General features: G+C 30.0%; 1 protein-coding gene across 1 annotated transcript; it reads right to left on the reverse strand.

Moving 5' to 3' along the window:
• Nucleotides 1-1,760: 1,760 nt before the first annotated feature.
• Nucleotides 1,761-8,659, reverse strand: LOC106778040 (CSC1-like protein At1g32090). Its single transcript, XM_014665927.2, has 11 exons — nucleotides 8,050-8,659; nucleotides 6,970-7,122; nucleotides 6,116-6,251; nucleotides 5,410-5,511; nucleotides 5,137-5,256; nucleotides 4,965-5,045; nucleotides 4,454-4,794; nucleotides 3,759-4,004; nucleotides 3,252-3,576; nucleotides 2,782-3,015; nucleotides 1,761-2,626 (listed from the first exon to the last, which is right to left on the reverse strand). Exons 1-11 carry the CDS (start codon nucleotides 8,361-8,363, stop codon nucleotides 2,087-2,089), a joined length of 2,592 nt encoding a protein of 863 aa, XP_014521413.1. The 5' UTR covers nucleotides 8,364-8,659; the 3' UTR covers nucleotides 1,761-2,086.
• Nucleotides 8,660-12,534: the final 3,875 nt, after the last annotated feature.

The following is a 12,534-nucleotide window of genomic DNA, read 5'->3' on the forward strand; positions in this document are numbered from 1 at the left end:
TGCTGGAAATCTAGAGAGAAGTGAGAGCTTGAGTTAGGGCAAGGTTTCTGTTTTTGAGAGAGAAAAGAAATTGGAGAAATGAAAATTCTGAAGCTGGGGAAGGGACCCCTCTCTTGGCCATGTGCCCAATACGAATGGGCCTGGGGTCTTTCCAGAGGCCCAATAGCCTTATAAGTTATGGGGTCCTTACAGTATGGGAATTTTAATTTTTACCTAAAAAGGTAAAAAAAAAATTAACATTCTTCATATTCTCTCATCTCTCTAATATATGTCATGTTTTTATTTTTATCTATTACTTTATGATATTATAAGTTTGACTACAATTTAAATGTTGCTTGTTCGAATGTGGTTAAAGGGTTATTAGTTAGATGTCATTTTGTTTGGACTTAATTAAATTTGAAGATATGATAGGTTTTGATATTTATTTTATGGAGTTTCTATAACAAAAAATAGTTTATTGAGTATTTAAATTTTTTATAATTTTTAATTAAGTTATTACTATTTAACTTTTTTAATAATTGAATTACGTGTAAATTTTCTTTTTATCTTATTTTGTTTATTTGTCTGAGTTGATAATTTTTTAATTGCTAATGATGTAGAAGACATTTGAGAGCATAAAATATTATTATTTAACATATCTTTAATGAGAAAAATAAAAATTTAAGCATAATGCAAAAAAACATTTGAAAATATGAAAATATTATTATCTAATATATTTTGAATGAGAGCAATATTATTTTTTATTAACCACAATATATTTTTTTAATGTGTAGAAAAAAGTAGATGATGGACAAAATAACAATCATATTACAAGAAAAATAAATAAATGAAAAAAAAAGACTTGAAAAATATAAAAAGTTGATTACTAAATAGATTACTAAGATTACTCTTTAGTTTTTTAGTATTGATGTTAGTTAAGGTTCTTTTGTTAACTATGCTTTCTGAATGACATCAAACACGAATTTTCCAATTAACAACATATATTATTTCATATTTTCAGTTGATGTCATTTGAGATTTTTTTTTTACCAACATTTTCTTCACAAAGATTGATAACTATATTATTCAATTAATGTGAATCGTGATTTTTTTTAATCTAATTAAATTACATTTTGAATGTTATTTATATGTCCATATAAATTAGAGTTAAAAAGTGTTGAAAATCTTATATCAATTAAAAATAAAATTAATTTTGAATATATAAATTTATGTAAATTTATTTTATAAGTAGATTTTGTAACATTGAATTAGACTTAAAATCTACCTCCTAACATAATAAATATAATTATTTTTCAAAAATTTTAAATAAAAAATTCCTTTCAGTGTCTACAATAATAAAGTAGTAATATTTATATATAATACTAACTAGAGTAGTAATATATATATATATATATATATATATATATATATATATATATATATATATATATATATATATATAGTAATTGAGATATTTTATCTACATAAAAAAAATAATATAATAAATTTTAAGAAAACATTTGAAAAACTAAAAAATCTAGAAACGAAAGCAAATTTATAAAATTAATGATGAAATCAGAAGGCACTTACTTTTTGATTAGAAAAATCTAGAAACGAAAGCAAATTTATAAAATCTATATTAGAAAAATTAGTGGAGTATGAACCTAAAATCTAAAAATTAGAAAACAAAATATGTTTCTATATTGTCACTTACTTTAATGTCATGGAGATCATTCTATTAAAAACATCATACTATAATACTTACTAAATTGAAACCAAAGAGAGCATAAATTGAATAACTTTGATAAAGGCAAAATTCAAGGTAATACAATAACTTATTTATCAGAATAACATTGAAATCTCCCTAGAAGTAAAATCCTGCTAGCCCATATTTGGATGAAACCAAACCATTTACATGTAAGGAGAAAAATCATTTACACTTGAAATGGATAGCTAAGAAACCAAAACAGATCTAAATCCACTGAAATACTAAACTTTCGGCAAGTCTCAAGCAATCTGGTTCATTGGTATGCATGATGAGTTTACCCAATGTAGAACTTTGACTCGAATTATTCTCAACAATGCATGAATTGAGTTCAGGAAAGAACTTAGTACTGATAAACATGATGAGGAGGAGATGGAGGATGGTATTGGTAGTAATAACCTGGCGGATACTCATTGTATGGAGGTGGTGGAGAGGGTTGATGGATATGATAGGGTAGGGAGGGTTCATGTAAATGATGATGGGGTGGGGATAGTTCAGGCAAATGATGAGGTAGGGAGGGTTCAGGCAAATGATGGGGTAGTGATGATGATTCAGGCAAATGATGGGGTGGTTGTGATGGTAGATGCAAATGATCGGGTGGGGATGGTTCATGCAAATGATGGGGTGGTGATGGTAGATGCAGATGATGGGCTGGGAATGATTGATGCAGATGATGGGGTGGGGAGGGTGAACTAGGCTCACTCGATGGAGAACTAGCAGCAGCAACATTAGTTTGATGTTTATCTACTCTGACTTCAATCAATTCTTCTTCTTCAACCTCAAATGACGTGAAGATTGGATGCAAGTAAGCATCGGCTAAATAAGCCTTTATGTTCAAGTCAGGTTCTGTGCTCTTCTCTAACATATCCTTTGACATTGCTTCCTGAATAGATCAAGAGAAATCAGTTTTTCATGCAACCATCTTAAGTATCATGTAGCCAACTTCAAAGAAGAACAAAATGAAGTTTAGTGTAGAGAATTCTACACTTCTTAGTAAGCAATATGAAATATTGGCTTACTGCATGGTCCATATCTTACCTCAATAGGGTACTTCCGAAATGCTGGCTCAAAACGTCTCTGGCAATACTTGTGGAATGCAAATGTCAATATTGGTAATATAACAAGCAAAGGTGTGGATTTAGCTGCCTTTTTGGTGCTAAGCAATCCCAATAGAAGAAACTGGGATATTAGCATGCTTGCAATGATGCGGCTGTGAACTAGTGGCCAAAATGCAGCAGCACTTTCATACTGTTGGTTGTAGACATTGATTATCTGCATAGTTAAACATCGTGTGAAGTTATATTTAGACTACACATCACCACATCCTGTTTCATTGAATTGACATACAAAAATGTTACAAGCTCATGAGCAATATGCCCACGTACAGATTACATGAAACATGCTTGTTCTAGAAATTATGCTATGGTTCTAAGAAATCTTCAGGCTACTGTAAGTCCAATTAGCAAAAAAAGGCAATGTTTTAAGATCACACTAGCAGAGACACTGACCTGATGACGATAAACCAAATATGCAAAAGCAAAGAAGACTAGTATGAAGGGAAGAAGGATTGGTGTCACCACAGCGTACACAATTCCAAGAAGGAAGTATAGTTGAAGACTTGGAATAGTCTCTGGAAAGTCCACACTCCCAGGGTTCATGGCCTTTCCTCTATCTCTTTCTGTTTTAACTATGAACATGTTCTTGAGATGGTATATAACCAATGGCTTTAATCTTAGAATCTCACCAGCAATTCCAGCCCAGCCATCAACCATTATGTATGTTATAAAGAAGGAAGCCTTCATTGGAATGGAAACACCAATTGTTCTAGGAATCCTATAGACAATAACAAGAATTATCAGACAGAGTAAGATTTAATAATGTTACAAAAAGTTATGGTATTTATTGCATTAAATATATGAAACTGGAACGTTGCTGCAAGATTAGAACAGATCTAAACACAATATATAGCCAGTCAGACATTGCTTTAACTCAAAACTGCTCAATTAAAGACATACTGTGTAGGTGGCTGGTGCAGGAAAGCATGCAGTTGTTGAAATGCAGTACCAGTGACTATGCTTCCCAAGAAAACATTCACCAGCATAAAGTAATAATATTTTGCAGCTGTCTTCCGCTCAAGTGTTGACAGTGCAATATATCCCTCAATTTTTGACATGATCATCAGAACTGTCGGTAGAATGTACAAAAATATTTTAAGAGCCAAACCAGGAAGAAAACCTTGTAGAAAGGACTTGATGAAATTGCTGTCAAAAGCCAAAAAATCTCTGTTAAGCTAACTACAAGACATTTGAGCCAGTAAAGTATACAGTTTACCATATATTTTAATTTTACTACTGAAAATTCATCAAAACAGAATAAATGAAGAAAATAGTGTATAAAAAAGATAGATGAATTTACAAAACCAAATAAGATAAATCAATCTCTTTAGTGATTTCTAAAATAGAAGATAACGAATATGTGCTTTGCACTAAGGTAAAATATTCAATTCTGATGCCTTCAAGACATTTGCATCATTTATTACTGCAGTCCTGATTTATTCCAAAAACCTAAACTAACAAATCAAGATTGAGCATTATATGTTCTACCAAAGAAGCCAAAACAGTTAATGAAGAAATTCAATAACAATGTATATCAACTTCTAGATTAATTACCTTCTCTGTTTACATTAAAAAAGAAACTTAAGTTCACTTACAATTCTATAACTGGTCTGAGGAAAGGAGCAACTTTTTCAAGACCTTCCAAATTGGCAAGGGATTGCACAAAAGCAATAGGAATCATGTAGAAGAATACCAAGGCAAACACAGACAATGATATTACAAGCCTCCTGATGCTTAAAGAAACAAATGGTATGGCCAAGTTCCGCCAGTATACATCACGTGGCTCTGGAGCCCAATCGGTTAGCCAAAGTGTTGGATTCTTGCTTTGTTGGGTTTGTGCACAAACTGATGCTCCCCAACGGGAATTGAATGAAAGAAATGCAACTGGTAAAATAGCTTTGGGATCTTTTATAATTTTCTGGCGTTCCAATGTCATCTGCATATGGTATGCAGTATAGCTATATTAAAGTACCTCAATTTCAATAATGGATGCATGTGTATTAGCTGAAGGACACAGAAAATTATCATGTACATAGTTCAAAATCAAAAAAGGAAAAACCTGATAAAGGTAATATGCCACAGAAAAGAGAAACAAATCCAACTTACCAGGTTATCAAGTTCCTTAATTGCATGTGTGTAGTACTCAACAGCATCAACTTTTCGACCCCAAAGACCAAAAAGTCCAGTCTAAAGGGAAAAATAACAATGTCGGGTTCAGGTTCCAACCAAGCAGATTATTTGTCACATTGTACCACTTAGATTCTTAGCAATTACATACCTTGACAGTGGAACCCTTGCCAGGATGTCTCTCAGACTTAAGCTGGTAATAGTCCAGCCAATTTTGGAGTCTTTCTCTTCTTTTTGCAAGTTTAGCAAATTTGTTTGCATTGTAGACAGCCTGAATAAAATGAGTGCATAACACTATGAATCATTTAATGTAAAGTTATATATTGTGCTGAGTTAAAATAAATCAACATTAACATGTATAAATTACCTTATCAGTTTATCTTTAATAAACTTCGCCAATTAAGAATGTAATTAAAATGATTACCTGGTGTCCAATATAATGATCTGGGTGGTTTAATTTAAAGAAGCCCTCCACGGAATCTGATACTGCGTGACCAGGCATGTGAGGGATATTCCTGACAACTACCTGCAAGAAGAATGTAAACCATGAAGATTTGAAAATATGGTTAAAGAAAATTAGAGGAGGTAAGCATTCATAGGTGTGACAATGCAAGCTGAAAATTATTCTATTCTAAAACCATAGCTTCTTGGCTACAAGAATTCAGTGTAGGTCATTGCATCAACCCCATACAAACCACATTTTTCAAGTACCAAGAATGGATTCAAAGCTAGAAACTGAAAATTAGCTCCTTGAAAAGAATAACAAAGAAGCACAGTAAGAGTTGCATCTTCTCCATGATCTTATTCTCACAAACCTAATGAAGAACTCGGGAAATGCAAGCAATTCTATTTACAAACTGTCTAAGGATACTTGGAGCAATTTAAGCAGCATTCATAATATGAGAATGGGCCTAATGAATTCTTTGCTAACTAGTAAAAGATAAACTGATGAAATGAACAATCCAAGCCTTACCATAATACATAAAAAAAAAAAAAGGATCAGACACTTCACTGCAATTGAAAAATGACGAGGACTGAAGAGCTCCAAGAAATAGAAATGCCCTCTAACAATAAGAAACAATCTCAATTTTATTCCACCCAATGAAAAATGAATTAGATTTTTAACTTACTGTGAATTGCTCCACACGCCTGCGTTGTGATGCCATGAAATGCAATCTCATTGTTGCGACATAATCATATTCTTTGTACAGCAGAAAACAAATCCATAATGTGAATAGGTATTCCAATGCTATGTGAACAAAAAATCTGAAATTTGTAATTCCAGCCGTTAGCTAATCGATTACACAAAATTACTATCATGACAATGTAATGTAGGTTGCAATACACATAAAAATAAACAATACAAGATTAAACCAAAACAAGAGAGACAGGGAGATGAAAAGAAAATATTTAAATAGAGGATATTAGATATCAGGAATTGAATACGATTCCTTTTCAATGGAACCATTATGGGTGAGTTGTCATGACACTAGTTCACCAGACATTGCAAAAATTTATATTTATTTTGTTTCACTGGCATATGATTAAAAAAATGAACTCTTTGATGAAAGAAAATTAAACTGTGTAGCTAGATAGGTCTGAAATCTTTTTTAAAACATGGATCATAATAGTTCAGCATTACAAATTACTTGAGATGATAAATAGTAGTACACCATGCTTGATTGATATCTCATGATTTCTGGAAGATATATGTAAAACAATTTCCTTAGAAGAATAATTGAAATGATTTTCACAAACAGTTAAACTCAGTCCTCTGGTTTGCTGTCACACCATGTATCCTGAGACAATATAAGATATATGCCACAATTATATTTTTCCCAATAAAACTTTAATCCTTGGGTGATGCGAGTAGTTCAAGTCAAGAGAAGAAAACACAAAACTTGGACCTCAAGCGAAGCATTACTTCATAAAGAAAGTTCCGAATTATTTGTTTAATTTTTGGGGGGAGTTTAAGGAAACATACCTTATAGATTCAGCAGGAACATTTGATATTGAGAGTTTATCAATATCACTCACTACCAATTCCTTCTGCAGGAAAAATAACGTTCCACTTGATACGTTGACTGGTATAAGAATGAGGAGCGCCACGACTGTGATTGGAACAAAAATCTTCAAGCTGAAAAGAAAGAGATAAAAATTAGTCAGATTACTAGTAACCCAGTACAGTAATTTCAACATTGACAAGAAGTTGAAAAGGAGACGCTTATCTCTCTTTTCACGATCTGAAAGTCATCCCTCCCAAAGTTCACATCAAAAGATTACATTAATAAATACGATAGACAGAAAAAAAGGTGCATCTTTCACATGCAACAGATAAAAGTTGACAGAAAACAGAAACAGAGGGAGGAGCGCAAGGACAAGTGGAAAACGTAGAAAATTGGACAACACCCTAGAAGCTGAAGCTTCCACGGAAGAGATTTAACAAAAGCTGGCAAAACCAAAAAGAAAGTTGACAACCACACGGCATAACTCTAGAATCTAGTTGATAATCAAACGCATGGAAATACAAATACAATCAACCACCTAATGCTTAACATTTTTAGAAGTAGAGCGATTTTTCAAACATAGTTGCCGCACAGCAACAATGCATCGCAACAATTCCACAGCAAACAAAATCACAATTCCCAGAAACACAACAGCATGTCAGTTCAGTCTCTTTTTTTTTCAATGATAAAAATAAATGTAAAAAAAGTAGTCAGTGTCTTGATTTGACTAAAGTTTAAAACTTTTGCATTAAGATGATAAAAAAAAAAGAACAATTTGCAAGCATGGTCGCCGCACGATAATCCATCACATCAATCACACAATTCACAGAATTTGGCACATTAAATTAAAAAAACACAGAGTATGTTTACAAATACAATCTTCTACGATTGATAAGGAAAAAAATGGTAATTTTATTGAGTTGAGCTGAAAGCAGCAAGTGCTTGTTGAAAACAAACAACACAGCAATGGAGTCAACAGTAGAGACGAAAGAGACGTGGTTAATATTTAAAGGAAAAGTGAAAGGTGATGCGAATGGTGTAAAAGGAGAGAGGAGTACCCCAGAGTGTAGATTCTAAGGAAAGCAGCAGAGTCAAGGCCAGCATGGCTAATAATCTCAGACTCACTCATTCTGAGAGCCTGTGGCATCCAATTCAGGAAGGTAAGGTAAGTCTTGAAATTGAGGTTCACAAACTTGCCCACAAAATTCTCAGAACTCCTAGGACTACTTCTCCCTCCACTGAGATACCACTTGGGAAAGTAGACCCTATCATTGATGGGTTGGATTCTCAGCAGAGCAAAAGCCATCAAGAAAGCAAAGGCCGAGAGAACGTTGAAGGTAGCTGAGACACCAATGTCTGCAAGGGTTGCCATTGCAGAAACCAAAAGAGTCCAGAGAGAGACACGGAGGGAGAGAGGGAGAGAGAGAGAGAGAGCAAGAGAGAAAAGAGATGGGTGGTTCAAGAGGAAGAGAATTGAATAGAAGAATGAGAAGGGAAAGAATAACTGATTCTTGGTAACTCCAATTCTTTATTGCAGGGTGGAAATAAAAAAAGCTGGGTTCTTTGCTGTTGTTTGACTTTATTGAGCATCAATTAATAAACTTTATTTAAAAAATTAAAGTTTTGGAGTTGGGTTTTGTTTGATTGTGATGAGTAAGAGAGCACTTTGCAAGAGAAGCTTTCATGTGCTAATGAGAAAGGATTTTCTCTAAACAGAGTGGCATGTTTTTTTTTTCTATGTGATTTTGCTAAGAATGTAATGTTACCTTACAAAGGTAGAATGGTAGTCTTCTTTCTTATCATTCTCTGTTGTCGTGGTTTTGTGATTGTCTCTATCTATGTCTCAATGATCATATGCATAAGATAAGAGAATTGAAAAGGCACACAAAAGAAAATTTAATTAAAGGGACTAATCTTTTTGCTTTGATTTATTTTTTTTTATGTCGCCTTTTCCTCGCGGCGGGAAAGTTCGCTGTAATGACGTAAATCGCTACGTTCGCGGCAATAAATCGGCTTACGTTGTTCCAATTCGCAGATAATGTCTCTGTTTAGGCTTAAAAACTACACAATGTTTTTAAAAATTGATATTTTGTTTTAATTCAGATCTTTTATTCAGTAACATATGTTTGATAATGAATGATATCATGGAAATGAACTTAATGGTGTGAAGATTAAATGAGATAGGTAGCATGAAATTATTAAAATGCGAGTTATATAAGTTGCTTAAATAAATTCTTGAAAAGTAATTTAAAATATTTCATTTTTCTAATTAAAGAGAAATCATTCTCAAGGTGACTAAAATGAAAATGATTGAAATGTTTAAATTTATAATAATGTATGACTTTATTTGAAAATAAATTATCAAAGAATGTAAAATTTTAAGTTTCAAATGGATCTCCCTCGTATTTTCTTAGTTTTGAAAATTTTAATTAATAATAAGAGTATATTAAAAAATAATTAAAACGCATTGTTAGCCTTCTTTCAAAATTATTAAACTGGGTAATTTATGGTAACGGTAGGGTGTGACCTAGTGGGGCATGATCAGAAAAAATAAAAATGTTATAAAATTTGGGTTTAATTAGTATTTTTGACTTTATAGAATAAGTATGTTTTAATTTCAGTTTGTGTAATTTTTTTAATCTCTTTAAAATTGATATTTGTTGTGTAATCTTTATGAAATGTGTGAAATTTTGTTTTCATTTCGATAAAGTATTTATTACTTTTGTTGTTTAAATTTTGAAATCATTAATATCGATTCATAACATTTCATTTTACAACAAAAGAAAAAACATATTTTTGAATTATCTATTGCTCACATTGCCTCAAAATAATAACACTAATTATCACAATTTTAATAATTGTTGGACTAGATTTTTAGTTTAAGACAAACATTTAATAAATATTATATAGCAATAAAAATAAAAACAATAATTTTAATTTTAAAATAAAAAAATTACATAGTAAAAAGACTAACCAAGAATCTGGACTTTTAAATTGAAACAAACTTATTTTATATAGGCTTGATTTTAATTCTGTTAAATTTAAATACTTTTAGCAGCCTCTATTTAATTTTTATATTACCAACGATATTGTTTTATTAATCACAAAATTTTATATTTCTTAAAATATAAATATTAAAAAGTAAGATAACAAAAAAAAAGTCACATCATCTAATTAACAAAGTTAAACTACACTAACTAAACAGTGTAAAAAATTTAAGTACTTAACATATAAAAAAGAAATTAACAAAAATTCACTTAAAAATACACAAATTTATAAAAACTAAAACTTAATTAAGTTTTTTTTTTATATACAAATATAAATATATAAACTTATATATTTGTGTAATAATTTCCGTAAACTTGTGTTACTCAAATTATCTTATCTTGAAATAATTAAAACTAATATTTATATACTCATGTCTATTTAATAATTCAAAATGAGACAACATTAAATGATACTTAATATTATTATTCAATAATATAATTAATCTCATTCAAGTAGTAAACGTTAAAACTTTTATTATTATTGATTATGTGATATATTATTTAATATGTTTATCTTAGAATGTTTTTTATTTTATCATGAATTTGTTTGCCAGTATACTATATTAAAAGGAATTTCTTATCATATGAATGAAATTGTGATGGAACAAAGAACTCCTATCTTACAAATTGGTTAATATTTTCAAATTGTTTTAATAAAAAGAATATTTTATCTTAGTATCTAATTGAAATGAAAATTCCATCACAATTAAAGTTAATAAAGATGTATTAAAATAAATAAATAAATAAGATGTGAAATTCAACATAGAGAGTTATGAAACTTAGAATTTCAAGATAAAGAGCGTGATAACTGAAGCACCGTGATTGGCGTAACTATCCCATTTCTTAAGACGACTGACATCAAAAAGTTATTAGGGTTAGACAGTTACAACAACAAAAGCATCATGGTATGGTATCCCATGAAGAAATATAGCATAAAGAAAAATATACGGAATTAGCGTTTGTTTAAAAACATGAAATTTGAATTAATTATTTAAAAAAATAAAGATAAAATATAATTAATAAGGAACGTTGGATCCGAAAGAAAGTAAACAAAATAGTTCAGAAGAAATGATAGGGTACCCGTGACAGGCAAGAAAGAGGGGTCTCATTCAGTCTGATAATATTGCTATGCATGCAGCGAACAGAAATAAGTAGTAAGCAGTGTGCCAAATCAAAAACAACCCTAACGACAACTTTAAATATGTACAAAGAAATTTGACTCTTTATTCCACCGATTTTGTCGCTAATCGCAGGGTTTCTCGATTCACAATGTTGTCTCATTGGTTCTTCTAATATTCATTGCTTCCAAGACGATCAACCTTCTGCTATTCTTATCACAAATACAATAACACCATCACGTGATCACATCTTACTTAATTAACTCACCAAAATTCCATTCTCAGGATTAACAATCTTAATTAAAGATGTTAAGTAATGATCACAAATCTTAAACACATTACACGTTTTTAAATCTATTACCTTCTTCTGAACTGATTTCTCTGATTGCTAAGATTTCATTGGAGGATTGAAAAAAAGTTTTAACATAGATAATTTGAAAGTGATCATTATTGTATTCAAGTAGGTTATATTTATACACATATGAATAAAAAAATAGAGTTATACATGTTGATATGGATTGATTTTATCTTAAAATATTTATAGAAGTTAAAAGTTATATAAAATTATATGATTGGGTGCACACCAATGTATGTATAGAGAAAAATAAAAAACTCATGGTAACTGATGATAACAAATTAGTAGTATATGTATGTATATCATTATTATTTAATTTAATTATGTAATTTAATTTTGTTAAATATATTTTTAATTAGTCCTTGGTATTAATTTTAGCATAAAATAATGGCATTTGCTTGAAGCATCTTAAAAGTTTAAAAATTTGTTATTATAACAATTTTTATAGAAATAAAAATTAATATTTAAGAAATAAGAGTAAATAAAATTTATAAGATAAAAATAACTCAGTTATAATATAACTTTCTTACCAATTATTATTTTTAAATATCTCAATCATTTAATATTCAATGCACAAATAATTTAGTTATTTGAATAATTAATTATATAGATTAGAAATTATAATATTATAAATTTCAAAGTTGATAACTTTTACAAAAAGGTTATATAAACTAAGTACTAAATTAAGTATTTGGACAATTTGACACTCATCAATTTAATAATTAAATGCAAATTAAATGAAATGATATTTTGAATTTATATGACTAATTTAATGTATTAATTGAATCAATTAGTTTTTTATATTTGAATTTTGAAAAGCTGATAAGATTATTTTATTAATTATTGAATATGTTAATTGTTCTTTTATCTTCTTGTTTGACATTTTCGTTTACATTCTCAGTTTATTTTGAATCTTTAGACTTTTGAATTAACTTTTAGCAAAAGAATATTAAAACTTAAATATGTGTTATGTGATAATCAAGATATACTCTCTAACTATATTGCAAATCTTAGAGAAAACAA

Source organism: Vigna radiata, chromosome 11 (genome assembly GCF_000741045.1).
Source record: "Vigna radiata var. radiata cultivar VC1973A chromosome 11, Vradiata_ver6, whole genome shotgun sequence".
Taxonomy (NCBI): domain Eukaryota; kingdom Viridiplantae; phylum Streptophyta; class Magnoliopsida; order Fabales; family Fabaceae; genus Vigna; species Vigna radiata.